The 17,780-nt window shown below is 31.1% G+C and overlaps 1 protein-coding gene across 3 annotated transcripts in view; it reads right to left on the bottom strand.

The window, feature by feature from the left end:
* Positions 1-17,780, bottom strand: part of LOC148613516 (tyrosine-protein phosphatase 10D-like) — an 82,402-nt gene that overhangs the window by 4,183 nt on the left and 60,439 nt on the right. For 2 of the 3 annotated variants that reach the window (XM_088586855.1, XM_088586857.1), the window contains 9 exons: positions 16,013-16,054; positions 10,828-10,909; positions 9,562-9,652; positions 7,648-7,724; positions 6,301-6,435; positions 3,269-3,394; positions 2,461-2,612; positions 1,642-1,786; positions 613-724 (listed from right to left, as the gene is read on the bottom strand). In XM_088586855.1, coding sequence (XP_088442981.1) covers positions 613-724; positions 1,642-1,786; positions 2,461-2,612; positions 3,269-3,394; positions 6,301-6,435; positions 7,648-7,724; positions 9,562-9,652; positions 10,828-10,909; positions 16,013-16,054 — 962 coding nt within the window. The remainder of the gene's footprint in view (positions 1-612; positions 725-1,641; positions 1,787-2,460; positions 2,613-3,268; positions 3,395-6,300; positions 6,436-7,647; positions 7,725-9,561; positions 9,653-10,827; positions 10,910-16,012; positions 16,055-17,780) is intronic. The other variant, XM_088586856.1, reaches the window with a different exon arrangement.

The raw sequence follows: 17,780 nt of genomic DNA, 5'->3' as shown, positions 1-17,780 counted from the left end.
TATAAATACTCTATCAAAATCCATGGGTTAGTTTAGGAGAAGTTGGGAATACATAAAACCCCTAACTAGGTTGGACTATTTCCCCTTGCAAGGATCAAACAATAGTTATCATTATATGTACACACCTACTTATGCCTAACCTTCCTATAATGTTTCATCAAACTTTTCCCAGCAGTTTAAAAGGAGTTGCACTTCAGATAGGAGTGGGGTTACCATTAAAAAATATGAGAGAGTGTCAAGTGTTAACTTGAATTCATTATTCATAGCTTTTGTCAAGTATTCTTTTTTATATGTAATTTATTTTGTACCTTTACTGACCTCCACTATAAGTCTGTCTTTATTGAATACCCTATAATGTGCAAGCAAGTCCTATGTACCCTATAATGTGCAAGCAAGTCCTATGGCAAATAATTAAAGGTTGACAGGTGACTGTGAAACTCGATTAACTCTATGAAACTGATAGGATGGTATGACAGCAATAATACTTTAACCTTTAACACCAAAATTCAGACAAATCTTTCTAACATCTGAAATATAAATATGATCATCATACTTTCAAAACTTTAATGTCAATGACCATTTCTGGTGATCATAGCCTGGTCATATACTTACCAAAAGCAGGATTATCTATAGCTATTTCAATGTCTCCATTAGATGTCTGTAGTGACTGTTTCTTCCTCTCAACCAGATCTGCTAAGCAGTCATGTATGAAGGCATACTGGGTCTACAATTACAGAGAAAAATATATTTCACAAATTATGAAAAACATGTTTTAGTCTGACCAACAAAAGAATGATGTATTAATAAAATCAACACGTATTTAATGAAATTTTAGTTATATTTAACCAAATTAAGTCATATTTTCTCCAAAATTTGTAAATGTGTTAATCAAGATGCAATATCATGGTGGGTCTAATCCATAAAACAGATTTCCCACATCAAAAATTGTACAGACTCAATATATGTGTTTATTCATACACATAACGTATCCTAATAATGTTTTGCCATTACTAAGGTATTTTCATATTAACACTGCCTCATAAATTTATTTTAATTTTGTCATATTAGACCAATGAAATTACCAAATACTCATAGTTTTAACCAAAAAAGAATAGAAAAACATCAGTTTTAAAAAATACAACATGACAACAGTAAGATTTCATTATTGACATCATTTGTCCATCAGTTACCAATATTATCCAGGAACCAATATCTCATCTTTGTCTGTCAATGTTTAAGTTATCCAAAGAACACAATTCACAATACATTTTGAAAACTAGTATCAAGTTAAAAAAATATGGAATTTGCACTTGATGTAGGTGACTTTAATCCTAAATTTGGCATATCTTACTATGGTCAAATTCAAGTGACTTCAGTAAACTCAAGATTACATTTATTAGCATTAAGCCAGACTATCACACATAACGATATTAATTACTAAACCATTCCCATCTTCATATAGACCATGGTTGTTCTTTGTTCCTTCATGAAGAGGACAAGTTGAAGATACCTACCAATGTCTGGACAATGGATGCCATGTAGGTCTCTTGTGTTGAAGATCCAGCTGAAAATACCTACCACTGTCTGGACCATGGTTGTCCTGTGGACCATCATGTTGAGGACCCAGTCAAAGATACCTACCATTGTTTGGACCATAGTTGTCCTATGGTCTCTCATGTTGAGGACCCAGTCAAAGATGTCAACTTGTGAGGAGAAGTCATGGTCTCTTACAAACTGCATCAGGAAATCTACAGTGATAAAGGTACCAGTTCTTCCTACCCCAGCACTGCAAGGAAAAAGATTTTTAAATAATTGTCTTGCTTTACTTTCCAATTTTGCACAACTGTTATAGCCAATATCCCTGAAATTTTCTTTTTGATTACAGTTCAAATCCTGGTTCCCTTGATTTTCCTTTCATTAAAAGGCATATGACAGTTCCATTTTTCCAGGAATTCTAAGTTCTAAGTTCCATTAGTATTTGAGTAGGTGCTGTGGTTTAATTTACCTTAATACATTCCTTTGGTTGAAATGTGATTATACTAAATGAAAAAATTGAAATAAAGAATTTTGGAACTTTCCCCTAGAGACTAGTTAAGCAATAACAGTTCGGGTATAAAAATCATAAGACAGTATTTTAAAAATTTTTTTAAAGCACCTTACTTACCTATAATGTAGCATACTTATCAACAAACTAGCTATGTAAGAATGACCCTTGAAATTACATTCCGAATCATATAGATTTTTTTCCCTATGGAGTTTGAAAGCAGGTTCATTATTATATAAATCATAGATAAATATAGCTACAAACCTAAAAAAAAATCCATAGTCTTGGAACGTCAATGTCATTCTCTTGATCTCATATATAGATCACTGTGACCTTCTTACATAATATGTATGACATGTTTGATATCTCAGTCACTGTAACCTACTTTGATAACTGGGTCAATTTGACCGACTTACCTACAATGAGTGATGGTAGGACCTTTGATATCAGGTGTGATATGAGATCTTACTGTAGAGATAAAATCTATCAGTGTTGTCGTTTCTACTTTAGCTGAGAAATCTGGCCATTCTAAAAAGTGGAAATGTTTTACCACTCTCTTTTCATCACCCTGAAAGTTGTGAAAAAAATTGTAAAAAAAATTCCAGAAATTCTGTAAATTTAGAAAAAAAGAGCTGTGCATGAGTTATTGTATGAAATGCTGACGACTGACAGACAGATGGACAATAATATGTCCCATCAAAATGACAGGCGTATAAAAACAGGTTTTAATCATGAAAATAACGTAGTCCATATCAAAATCAATTACCGGTACAGTGCTGTAAACCTGAAAATTTTTGCATTCTCTTTTCACAGTTTCTGTGATCAATTTACTTCTCCACAGTCTTAAATTCTTCCCCCTAAATTATAATATAATGCTCTTTAAAAAAAATATTCATGACAGTTTTATTTCATGTTACAGCTCTTACTGTAAAAATAGCGAAAATAAATCTGCTGCAAAAATTTCACAATGTACAGAATACTGGTTACCAACTTAAATAATTACTGCAATGAAGCAAAAAAATGCTTTAAAAGTACCTAAAAAAATACCATAGATATACTATAATAGCTCTCTAATACATCATTACAATATTTCTGAACCAAACAGAGCTGTTCAAGTTAATACTTTTTGACAATATTTAACCAAATGACCATAAAACATTAACTCCAGCAAAAAGAAAAGAACTGCACATAAAACCAAAGTAAAACATTTAAGTAAAAGCTTACAAAACATAAATCCATGACATGGATGTCGTACTTGTCCATATTTGATATAGAGGTTACATTGACCATCAGATCATCATAACATTTTGGCTCATTGACATCATCAGGCCAGTAGTGCTCACATTTGTCCTGCAAAACACACAAAGTAAAAATTGTATTAAAGAAAAAAACAAAAAAACAAAAAAAAACAGTAAATTATACCATACATGTATGTTTGTCTTGAAAGTTAAGATGTGGATAATCAGAAATCTACATTTCTGTTTAAAGAGAAAGCTGGTAAAGAAATTAAAAAGAATCTAGAATCTAATACAGGTGTGAGTGATGAGGAAGTCTTAGTCACCTGATAATAATGTTCTATTGTTCTCCAATGAGACTCCAAACGAAGCTCCAATGAGGTAGAGATCTATCATATCTTTCCCAAGGATGTCTTTTAAAAAGAACTTTCAAACATATATTTGTAAGATATGAGTGTTGACTACAGCTCTTTATTTAACAGTGCCATATTTTAGGAGAAGGCACACTTTCTGTATCAACCTATGGGTGAAACTGAAATCTCCCACAGCTAAGATAAGAATTTTCTTGTCTCCTTAATGGGAAAATAAAATCAAACATTGTTCTTAAATTTTTCGCTAAAATTTATTCAACTTGTTTAAATCTATTGAAAATTTATTCAGTGTTTAAAGGAGATGTGACACAAAAATTATCATTTTGAAAATGTTTATATTTATAAAACTATAGTATGTTTAGTTACAAGTGTGACAAATATTTTCTCACCAGATTAGCATTAAATAAAACTAGAATGATTTGTGTTCTCATGATGACCTAATTTGTCTGCATAAATGGAAACCATAAGTAACACTCAATTACCATAAAAGGAAATGGTCCTTTGTTGGTTCGAAATCTCCATTTTTGTACATTGAAAATGTATACACGTACCCAAAAATACCTTGTATTTATGATGCAGAGTGGTCCACTACTCTGTGTATCAGGGTGCAATAATTGTGTTTAGAAAGTTAGAAGACTAAAGTTCTTCCTGCTTTCTAGCTGTCAGCTTTTCATATGGTAAGACATATTTCCCAGTGATGAATCCACAATGATTTTGCACACAATTTTTAGGACTTGAACAGGAGAGTTCAACTAAGATACTGACACTCTGTGTATCATTCTTTCTTTGTGGCTAGGTGATATATACCAAGGGATAGGGAAGGCAGCTTTTTTTTATCTTTACAGGATTTGGCTACCTTGTACTTATGATGCAGAGTGGTTCACTACTCTGTGTATCAGGGTGCAATAATTGTGTTTAGAAAGTTAGAAGACTAAAGTTCTTCTTGCTTTCTAGCTGTCAGCTTTTCATTTGGTAAGACATACTTCCCAGTGATGAATCCACAATTATTTTGCACACTATTTTTAGGACTTGAATAGGAGAGTTCAACTAAGATACTAACACTCTGTGTATCATTCTTTCTTTGTGGCTAGGTGATATATACCAAGGGATAGGGAAGGCTGCTTTTTTTATCTTTACAGGATTTGGCTACCCATGACACGGGTGTCGAGCAGGTGTATAAGCTCAATAATTATTGAAATATAATTTAATTTCTTTTGTCTCACAGAATTTGAAATAACACAGTAAATATTTGGTGACCCTACATGTAGGTGAGCTAAGGAGCTTTTCTGGAATTACAAGTCTATGGAAACAGACAATGTTAATTTTATAGATCAGTTAAGATATTTAATTTTAGCAAAAAAAATTAACAACGTGAGGAAGCTTAAGCACAAGACCTCGTGGAATATCAAACAAAATCATCAAATACTAATATAAATTAACAGGTTCATATTAAATTTACACACAAATCCTCTGTACTCATACACTTGCGGGGAGTTAACTTCTGTAAGAAATGCTGAAATCAAAACATTTTCATTGAAGATTGAGATTGGAACAGTTCAAAATCTTAGAATGTGAATTTAATTTACTTTATGTTACATTTATTCTTACTTTACAAAACATAATGAAATATGTCTATGGAATCTTTGAGCAGAAATGGTATGGTTTCACTGTGGATAGTCTTGTCTCTATACATTCATTAGTTTAATATGTCTGACATTGTTTATCATTTTCTTCTCAAAGTGATTTAAATTGATACAGCTCAAAGTATATATATTTCCTGGCAAACCAAAACTTTCAATATTTTTACTCTCAGTTGTAGAAATCATGCAACAAAAGCAGAAGCCCTACATATTTCAACCACTTGGTCTATGAATTGAGAACAAATGAGGTAACATAGTCACATAGACCCCATGGCTAATTAAAATTTGTATGACTCGGATAATCTGCTATTTTGAATCTATCTAACTTCAATCAAATGATGTAAGAGACTTAAAGCAACATTTTATCATATATATTAAAAGTAATAAATCATATAAACCAAAAATATAAAAAAAATAAATGTTGGTGTCAAATCTCCTTTAACATTGATAAAAGAAGCAAAATATATAAATTTCAAGGAATTTTAACCATATGTTTCATGGGAATAACTTCAATGAACATATAGTATCTTCATCAACAAAACTTTTGACCACTAAGATGCTTTGAGTTTTTTATCAGAATGTCACAAAATAAAATATTTTGCTGATTTTTACAGAGTTATTTTAGATGGTGTGTTACCCGTAAGTGAGAAAACAGTTTTGATGACTGTCAGATTTATCTGTATGACAAAGCATGTGAGTTTAAGTCTTTTCACATTGAGGTCTTAGCCCCTGATTAAAATTTTCTGGCCTCCCGATCTGAGTTCTATAGTCTATTAATACATGCACATTTGGATGAAGCATAGCTGAAAAAATAGTCTGTCAAAGTATTAAAACATGTTCCAAATGTACATGTAGTATTGGACATTATAATCATGACATATTACATTTCCAACAGCTTAAAAAAAATTACACTACACACAAAGTTTTGCAAATAAAATAACTAGAAAAATCAATTCATCACCTGTACCAACTTAATATTACTGAGCTTGAACAGAATTTGAAAGACCTACCATGTTATTCTCTTTACATTTAGTTAACATAACTACAATAGAGACACTCTGTTCCCAAACCATCCTCCAGAAATCATTGGCAGTCCCTGGTAATGGACCCTGACTGGCAATAAACTCTTTACCATATGTATAACCCTGTAAAGGTAAATATCGTGTAAACATTATAATCATTCAACTTCCTTCATAAGTACCAGTTTTAACTCAAAGATTGATGTTTTTGGTTAACAAAAAACAAACAAATGGGTCTTAATCCTCATGGTTTAGGCATCGTTGACATTTATTAATATAGTATATAAATTAACATTAGCTAAAAATTGTCAAACCTCATAAAATCATTATGTAGGAGCTTGTTATGTGTTAATTTGTAATTAACATGGATCACAGAAACCCTTTTTTAAACTCAATTTACTTATATTTTTTTCAAACCTTTTTTCCCACATCTTCATCTTTTAAATTTGGGCAAGTAGAATTATCTCCCCTTTTTACCAGAAATATTTTTAAATGGAAGATGATGAGGTACTGTAACCTAAAAAATCTGAGGGAAAAAACTTAATTGACTACACGAAAATACATGTTTGTATAATTTCTTTTGAAACATTTTATTTAGAAATTGTTGATGGTAGAGAAACTTCCTTTGACAGACATATACAGATTCATGGCAACACAAAACTTGAAAATATCTGACATCATAAAACCTGATGAATTTCAAGTAATAACCATATTATTTAAAAAGAATTTCAGACTAAATTGAAAAATTTGTTGCATTGGGGTAACATAGTTAAAGCACAAGGTATACCAAATACCAAAATGAATAAATCATAAGATATCACTGAGTCACTTCGGTGGAAAACATTAATCAAAACAAAACAGTCGTTGAAAAATTAAATCTTCAAATTTTGTTGTTTTCAGTAAATTTTAGGCTTCCATAAAATTGAGAAATGATGATATGGAGGAAACTTAAGACCTTATCCAAAAACATTCATTGTCCCAACTAATTGGCATATGGGATTTTTGTCATCCATCCTGTTTATTATATTGCTAAACTTTTTGGGTAAAACTGAGCATCAAATATAGCCCATTTCATATGTATTCCTTTAATACATATATGGAGCAAATAAATGGATGGAAAAAAATGATCCTGGGAAGTAAAGAATATACACCTGAATAAGAATTGATTTTCATATTGTTAAATTTCCCTTCAAGAAAGAGTAGGAAGCTTAAGGTTCATTACTATATTACATATACAGGTATATACTGGTATATGGTTAGGTTCATTATTATTTTAGATATACAGGTACATACTTATATAGTTAGGTTCATTAATATATTAGATATACAGGTACATACTGGTATATAGTTAGCATTGATGTAGTCAGAAGATTCTTCATCATCTGTTGGGGCAAGAATCACTCTACTGTGGTCATCTGAAGCAATAAAATATAGCATAAAACAAAGATTACAAATTGGTCTGCCTTTAACAAGTTATTCCAGTATTCTATGAAGTAGCTGTTGTTTGACAGAGATAAAATTCATAATCGTTAATTCTAATATGTTCTAAAATTATCATGTTTTAGCTCATGATAATCATAGGTAAGAAGAAATCATTGAGATGGATTCCATCTCTGTGGAAATTAAGCCATATAAACGAAAAGGATTTATGTGATCTACTCACATGCCAAATATCAAAAGCCTACATCGAAAGACAAACAAGAGGCTCCCAGGAGCATGAATTGCTCACCTTCTTGAATTTTGCCTTTCGAAGGCAATAAATTAAACAAGAAGTTGTCCAACAGTTTTGACTAAAGAAGTTTTCGGTAGGACTATCACAAGATCTTTTCAACAATTGAAAGTTTCTTTTAATCCATCATATTTTTCAAAATATTGACTGAAAACTATTAAAAAAAAGTCATTTTTCCCCTTTCAAGGGCAACAACTCTTACAAGGAGTCTGAAGACTTTTGTAGTCCTAATAATATGGATCATTTCAGCTATTGAAAGAATTTGGATATCCCTAATGGTTTAGGAGATATATATGAAAAACTACTGTCTGACCCCTATGTTCTATTTTTGGAACGGTGGCCATGTTTTTTGACAAATCAAAAATCGCCATATCAGTTCTATGCAGTATACCCCAAGGAACATTCAAACCAAGTTTGGTTTCAATTGGTCAAGTAGTGTCAGAGGAGAAGATTTTGGAAAGAAATAACATTAAAAAATCGTTGAAAAAGGGCAATAACTCCAACGTGGCTTAATGGATTAAAACCAAAATTTGACCAGAGATAGATCTCATCATGCTTAACACTTTTAATTGTGTCAGAATTCAGCTAAACCTAACGGTTTAGGAGATATATGCGAAAAACTACTGTCTGACCTCTATGTTCTATTTTTAGTAACAGTGGCCATGTTTTTTGACAAATCAAAAATCCCCACATCAATTCCATGCAGGATACCCCAAGGAACATTCATACCAAGTTTGGTTTAATTAGTCAAGTAGATTCAGAGGAGAAGAGTTTTGTATAATTGTTAACGACGATGATGGACGCCAAGTGATGGCAATAGCTCATCTGGCCTTTGGCCAGGTGAGCTAAAAAGTTACAGGACCAGACCAAGAATAAGCAACTGAAAAAAAACAAAAAACAAAACAGGAATTTGACTTTGAGGTCAAAATTCAAGGTCATAGGCCACTATCCATGGAACTCAACCCATAGTTTCAGGTGATCAACCCACAAGTCAAATACCAAAAAAGCCTACATCAAAAGACAAAAAAGTTAAAGCCCGGACACAAAAAAAATTAATTTGACCTTGAAGTCAAAGTTAAAGGTCACAAGCCAATATCTATGAAATAAGACACATTATCTTTAGGTGATCTACCCACATGCCAAATATCAAAAGCCTACATTGAAAGACAAAAAAGTTACAGCCCAGACACAAGTTTGTAACAGACAGATGGATAGACCGACAGTGTGATCACTATAGGGCAACCGTCACTTTTAAAATAAATTTCTAGTGAACAGGAAGTTGATGTACAAAGGTGATTTTTGTACAAAAATATGTATAATCCATTTTGCTGAAAACCATACCAAATTTAAAATAATACTTTAATGGTTTATAAAGTTCCATTTTAAGTTTTGATTGAACTTAATGGATAGATAAATGTGTAAGTGTATTTTCTGTACAAAAAAAGGATTTCCTTGTGGTTTCATCTCATTAAAATTGTTTCCCATTGTTTTAAATACACTTTGGACTATTAACTTTTACTTACATGGGAGGATATTTGTGTACCTATTTTTAGGTTTGTTTTCATCAAGATTAGCAGCATTTGTTGGATGTTTTGGACTCAATGCCTTTAGATCCTGCAAATATATAACATTGAGTCTAAAGTACATGATACACTCATTCTGAATATATTAATATAGAATAATAGTTACTTTTGATTTTGACACTATCATGTAGAATATCTAGACAAACGAATGTTTTGAGATAGTCCATGATATTGTTAGCTATCGAAATTAAAAGTAACTATTATTATGTTTATCAGTAATCCAATATTTGTCATTTTAATAAACCTAAACCAATCCATGCCACTTTAATAGTAATCAGTTAATAAACTAATTTAGTCATGCAAAAATTCTAGTAGTACAACTTCACACAGTTGCAAAATGACTTCGATCATTTTCATTCAAATCTTTAAAGAAAACCTGATGATGTCACAATGACCCCCAATGTTTTGATGGATATTTTAGAATATTTTGCCATGTACTAAAGATAGAAAATATAGGTCAACAAGTTCAAAAGACAAATGTATAGATTATTGATAGAAAATTGTGTGTCTTTAGTCTTCATGTTTTGAAATAAAGTATAGAATACATTTTATTTTTATCAAAACAACATTCAAAGTTCTAAAATCATTCTTATAAAATTTTTGTTGAAAATGTGACAAGAAGATGGACAGTAGTTATTGTCAAAAGACAGATGTGTAAAAATGATGAACAATCTATACTTCAATGCAGCTATTTTCTTGTAGTTCATGAAACACCAGTGTGGCATTGGGTTGACATTTTAATCCCTGTGAGGTTGTTTTTTCATTGACATATATACACCATACCTGTTCTCATTATATTCAAACTGTGATAATTGGAGGGAAGTTCAGTTAATCATTTACTTCTAATATAAAATATTCATGCCTTGTTGTGCAGTAGATGTTTCCACTGCAAACTAACAAACTGGTAAATAACATTATATCTTATTGATCTAAACCCACAGAACACAAAAAATATTTTCATGGGAAATCTCTGAAGAATTACTAATGCACTACCATAGTATACAGTCAAGGTATGTGTACAAAATTTTATGACTTGTCAAATTTTTGAAAGTTCATGGATATCATTCACAGCAGAGCATCATAAATTTAACTTCAATTTTTTTTTTATTTCATTGAGAATTTGAATTTGTGGCATAAAACCATAGTTACAGTAGAAAATTTCATATCAATGTTTACCTGCCGATAAATGAAAAACCCTAGACTTACTTCATATTCAGCAATAAACAGCCTATTATCATCAGCATGGTATTTGTTCAGGAAATGTGTAATGTCACTCAATACTATAGGCCTAAAAAGACAAAAATTGTCAGCACAATTAACTAATAGCACTAAAGTCGTCATGGAATCCATTCAACTGGTTTCATGATACATACAGAATCTTTACCATGTGAGTTTTCCATATAAGCCATATTTTTTTAATATTTTGAGGCTATGCTGATATAATCCAAAAAAATGTCAATGTTTTCTGTCATGCATGTAGAAATACTGTAGTCAACTGTACACAAAGTATGATTCTATTACACAGAATCTATGTTATAACTAAAACAACATCTTCATAACCATTGAAAAACTCCTCATGTAACATCATAGGGTTTGTTATTTAAAGAATCACCCAATTAACAATGTAGAAGAAATCACTCACATATGAGTAGAAATTATTTCTACAGCAGGTCAAAAATAGAAATAGTAGTGTAAAAATTTGAGAGAATATGTGTGTTTTATACAACATTGCAATTTCAAATTATAAAATGCACTATACATGTTGGATGCACAAAAGCATTTAAAATTTCATCTACCTGTAAGTACGATAATTAATAATACACTAGAAGGAATGTGGCCTCCAAAGATGCCCTGCCACCTTTTCATTTAAAAGAAGTTTTAATTGGAATGGAATCATAGACCTGTAATTAAATGTAATAATAGGTCTCTGATGGAATGAAGGACTAAAACAGAAAGTCTAACACACAATGCATCCAAACCTTTAAACAAATTAACTATTTTTCTAATCAAATGTTGCAGATTTTTTTACCCTTTCCCATACACAAACCTATCTTATCAATTCTTAAGAATCTTCAAAATTTACAAGATTAGTAAACTAACACATATCCTTGTGAATTAAGCCACTTTTATGAGTGAATTTGAGTGATTTATGATTGGTAATGAGTATGAATGAGCACTTTACTAAGAATTGGATGCTATGCCTTAATGACACCAGTTTATGATTAATTGCAATTACGAGTAGATAAGATAAATTGACACATGCATATGATATTGTTAAGAATCATTGCCAGTGCAGCATGAATTGTCATGGTTAGGTACAAGCTTTACAAATAATTAACAAATGGTTTACCATAATCTAATGATTTTTACAAATACTTGTGGTTTAGTTATGAGTGTTTTATGATTTTTTAATGGGGTTGTTTTTGTTGTATAAATTCAAGTCATTTAGCTTCATGCATTCTTTAATAGAAAGTTTGAAATATTTGCAAAAGAAATAAGTAATAATTATACCAATAATTCTTTCTACATTTTTGCCCACTGGCACAACAACCTAGGCCTTTCATCATGGTCAAAGTATTCAAATATATTTGTAAAATGCTCACTTGAATTTGTATTTGTTTGTTAATTCATTGGAAAACTATTGTAAACTACTGTCAATCATTCATAAATGAATTGTAAAACAACTGTATAAAATAACAAACCATAGAGTCCTTTTGAATGCTGTACAAGTTCTTGCGATCAATTAACAATGCTTAAGGAATGGTTAAAGTGGTTTGCAAACTCTTAACAAATTAAAATAATCAATATAGATTTGTGGCATTCGTGTAGAAAAATTTGACATGTAAAAAAAAAATTCATCTCCTTAGCAATTCAATATGGATGCTTGTGATAGTCTGCGAGTTGTTACGAGTTATTCACCATAGCAGATACTTAAATACGAATGCTTGCAAATGATTAAGAATGATTTGTAAGGATTCGTAAGGAAGATTTGTGTAAGTGAAGGGGTACAAAGCAATTCCGCAAGTTAAAATCTTACATACAGCAAAATTCATCACAATAAAGTTGTGTATAAAATCTCAAATAAGAAAAGGGTTGCTGAGAATGTGCAACCTAGCTAAAAAACTTAAGACACCATAAAACTCATCAAGGGTAAGCTTCAAACATAATTTAAATTTGCTCCCATGAGTTTCCATTATGAAAATTCAAGAAAACCTAAAAGAAAAACCAAGCATTCTCAGAGTATTGCATGGCAATAGTCTCCTACTGAAGGAGAATCTGTTGATGAGAGTATAGAATGCAAACCTCATGCATAATTTGTTCACAAAAAAAGTTTAGAAGTTTTTACATTTAATTTTGGAAGTCCAAGGGCCATTACTCAAACCTTAAGTCCCCTTCAGCAAAAGTCACCAGTATCCCTCCAGCATAATGAAAAAAACTGACTGTTGTGGATATGTATTCAAAGTATTGGAGGAGAATCATCACTTTTTAAAGACTATGTCTCAAAACAAGTTCATACCGTGGGATAATAACATTACTATAATTTCTCTCATACCAAATTACAGTATTACTGCACTGTCTAGAGTCAATCGCAGAGACAAATTTTATGATGAATGAGAACTGTTCATTTAGTGCTCATTAGCCATCTCCACTAACTTCTGTTATTTTCTTTATCACATCCTTCTCTGTTATTCTTTTGGTGGTGTAAGTTTCTTTAGCTTTTGTAGAGAATTACATCCCTCAAAAGTATACTTTCCTATGTAGGCTATATAGGAATTAAAAATACCAAATCTGTTCATGCAAGCAATAAAAAAATAATTGACTTCCTCATACAGGCAATAAATAATTACCCAACTTTCTCATGCAGGCAATAAGACAATAAGAAAAAAATAACTGCCCTCCTTAAGAAGGCAATAGGTAACAAAATTTACCTGACTTTCTCATTTGGGCAACAGGAATACTGATTACTATTACCTGGGCAAGTATAAAGAAATTAGTATTACCTGGTTTTCTCATGTGGACAATAGGAATAAAAATCAATAAAATCTCCTGGTAACATATCATTAAACACCACCACACCTATACAAAGATTTAGAGGCAATACATATTACTTATAATTTGTTATCTATAAGGGATAATTTCCTGATCTGTAGTGCCAAACTTATCAATGAAACCAACATATTTCACAAGGAAGTTTTAATTTCATGATTCACATACACATAAACACACACTACCTAACTATATTGTGATGGTCAAAGTTTTTGACAATAAAACACATTTTCTCTGAGTAAAATGTAAAGATTCTTTATTCAATTAAACAGTACCTAACTGCAGAAAAAAAAATCAATAAAAAAAAGACAAACATAATATAATGATAACAAAAGCCAGATCAATTAATATAAATACACAGAAACAAACACAACGATTTACGATACAAAACTAGAAGTAAATAAGCAACAGTCTGTTTCTTATAGCTTTTCCAAGCCAACTAGATAAATTTAGCAATAATATCTAAAAGAGTCTTGTTTGATGATGAGGCAATTGTTCAATATAAAAAAAAAAACATATTTGGATTTTTTATAACAAGAGTTTCCAAGGCAGGTCCTTAGATGAATTAAAAAGTGACATGAAAATAGTGTCTTAAAGTGGACTCAAAACAAAAAAAAACAAAAAAAAACAAAATAAAAAAACAAATCTGTCCGAAGACTTACTAGAGAAAAACTGAGAACTGCTCAGGTAGAGATAAAAACAGGCTCTACCTGGAATAAAATTAAATATGTGATACATGTAAAGAGTCTAGGAAAAATTAGACAGGAATTAGTTTACACATGCTTCACAGGTGATAACTGAAGGACTTTTCAAAATTTTCAATCAAAGGTCCCCTGGAGTGTTAGAGATAAAAGGTCTAAGACCTAGGTTCAGAAATAGAGGGTCCCAGACCTCAGACCAAAGCAAATATGAACCACTGACGACACAAAGGACTATAAAATCCACTGACTGTTCTTCATTGAAGACCATGATTCTTGTGAAATGGTGTTTTTCTCATTGACATTGTCCAATGATTTCTTGATTATTTAACTACTTTAAAGTAAGAATTTGACAGATTTTTGTTATTGTCTTTATACTGCAACAAAATTGTAAACTAAAAATGAAGCAGACAACATCCTTACAACAATAAAACAGTCTCAACAAAAAAGTTATATTAGTAAGTGACAATATATCACTTGTAAATATATGGTCAATGCATTTTTAATACTCAAATAGAAAAGTTGCAGTATAAAATCCAGAAAATTAAAAGAAAAAAAAACAGACAAAAGATAAAAAAATTCCTGATACCAAATTTGGATTTAATATAAAATATGTACCTTGATATACAAATGTATGTTTGTACATATAGTTACATATGTCTAGAACCTGCTTTCACAACAAACAACTTTATCATCTTGATAACTTGACAAACACTTCATTGGACATGCTTTAAAGTATTACGGTGACCTCTAATATTACCTCAAAAGAGATACTTAAAGATTTTTTACAAGTGAAAAAGGAGCATTTATTAAGTTAGAGGAAGATGGATAGCATGGCTAAGGTAAACACCATTAAGGCTAAGACCCCTACATCCCAAGCATGAACATAATCTGATTATTCTTAACTGTTTGCAACACCATAAAATCAAAACATTTTATTGGAATTACCATGAAGGTTTAGAATTTTCTCAGACTTACCAGTAAATATTTCTTCAGTCTTGTGGCACTGAAGCCTAGAACTATTACTAAGTCTACGCTTACTTATAATGGAGTACATGCATTACATGTAATTAATTTCAAGTCTTAATTTTAAGACTGCAAAACTTATATTCATAAGTAATATGATGTTGGGATGAGAGAACAGTGAAACCTGTTGAAACTAACCTCTGAATAATCCAAACACCTGTCTACACAAGACACTTCTTAAAATATGTTAGCTGCAGCCTGCCCTGTGCTATTAGGGTTTCCTTGTCATTCAATGAAGACCAATGGGTAGCCTTGGGCTGACATTTTCATCCTGGTGGTGTTGTTGTCTCTATGACATATACACCATACCTATTCTTGTTATATTACATCAATTTCATAAATTAAGAACTTTGGTGAACCAAACATCTGTCTTAACTGAACCAATCTTAAAGTCTAGGTTCACTTAAGACAGGTTCTCCAATGTTCAAAATACATTTAGATTGATATAAAGAAATTATTACTGAATTGTTTTCATAAGTCAGAAGTAAACTGATATCAGTAAGTCATTACAGTCTTGTTTTGTACAATATACCTGTTACAGATTTAAGATTCTTTAAGAAAACAGAATTTTAGGTGTCATGAATTGTTAATAAGAAAATACAAATATAAACTGATCTCACCTTTTTCTAATTCGACATCTTGGTCGTAATTGGGGATTAGTTCTGTTAAAGTATACAAGATGACAATAATCTCTTTATTATATTGTTTTAATTCTTATGTAATTACTTTATTTTAAAATTCAAAACAGGTATCAAAAAGTTCTATTCTGATTAAAAATTAAACTAGTATATCAAGTTAATGTCTTTTAAGGATATTTAAAAATATAAAGAACTGACAATTTCATCAAAATATACAAGTTCAAGGGGCCATAACCCAGCAACAAATCATTCGATCAAAAACTAAAGCTGTACATGTAGATCTCTTTGGTAGGGTATTAATACTATATGCACACTTTAAACAACAGAATGTTTTCAGAAATTCTTTAAAAAAAAAGCTTTTCAGCATTTTGAATGTGCTTTACCAATAGTCAGGCTGTTATTACATTTATTGCCTGCTGTTGTGGGAGATATGATTACTAGGTAACCACAAGATGGAAGAATATTCTTTTCTGAGTGTGATGATTCAGTATACCATCCTCAACTGCAGGCAGTATGTGTTATATTATACTGAATTTATATCAATAAGTTCATGTTAGATAAATTCTATAAATGCTCTGATGCAGTTCTTTAATAGAAATCTGCAGAACAATCTCACTCCTCTTTGCACAATTGTTGTGTCTTCTTTGTACTTTTACTTACAAAAATTGCTCTTAATAATTTCTTCATTTACATTTTATTTTTCATTTTTTACAAATAGACCCTTTTGTGCTTAGGATATTCACTTCACAGAAGGGTATATTGAGAATACTAATCAACTAAACACAAAAGGCTCTATTATCGTCCGATGTTTCAGTTTGGGCAGAACTATGTAAAAAATGGACAATAGAACAGACAGGATAAGAAACATTTCTGGTTCAAGCGGGTTGTATTCTTCAGGGAATGCGGGTATAGCAGAATAATTTATACTTGTGAACCAAAGAAAAACGTAGATATACTTAATTTTGAGATAGCAACTTTTATAGAATACTACATGTGTAAAAAAAATGTATAAATGACAAGTATTTCTTATTGTAAAATATTTTGGGCCAAACCAGGACCATAACTCTACTTCTTGGATCTGATCTTAATGTACCTGTAACTGATACAGTTCCTGAAGCAATCCGTGCAATTATGGGACGGATTGATGATCGCAGATTGATCAGTGATAGATCCATAACCCATGACCAGAGACCGATGTTATTACAGTTTTATTGCGTAAAATGACAGATGATCGGTTCATGTAAATTTATTAATTTCCATTGGAACAAGTCGAATATAATACCATATAAAATTTACCTTCAATTTTAGATATTAAATCTACATATTGTATTATGTTAAAAATAAAACAAATGTAAGATACAAAATATTAAATGGTGGGTAAATCTATTGCATTATCTATAAATATATGTGTAAAAATTGAAAAATGAAACAACAAAATATGTAAAATACATTGACAGCTCTGTGGTCATGTGATGCAATCACCGGTTAAATGGATTGGTTTGACAGATGGATAACTGATTGTAACTGATCATTGATCGATGACCATCACAATTTTAGTTATGTAGATCAGTTCAGATACTGTAGCTATCAACCATTACCTATCAATATCACACACACACACACACACAAATAAAAACAGGTCAGTTAGTTTATCACTAAGAAAATAAAAGTTTTCACACCAAACTGAAATATATGTTTATTTGCTGTAAAAAGGGGTAAACAATTCTATCCACTCAGTGCCTATGTGTGT

Source organism: Perna viridis, chromosome 6, assembly GCF_037379345.1.
Source record: "Perna viridis isolate PV_CMFRI_1.1 ecotype Kerala chromosome 6, ASM3737934v1, whole genome shotgun sequence".
Taxonomy (NCBI): domain Eukaryota; kingdom Metazoa; phylum Mollusca; class Bivalvia; order Mytilida; family Mytilidae; genus Perna; species Perna viridis.
This window is presented reverse-complemented; position numbering and strand designations above follow the sequence as displayed.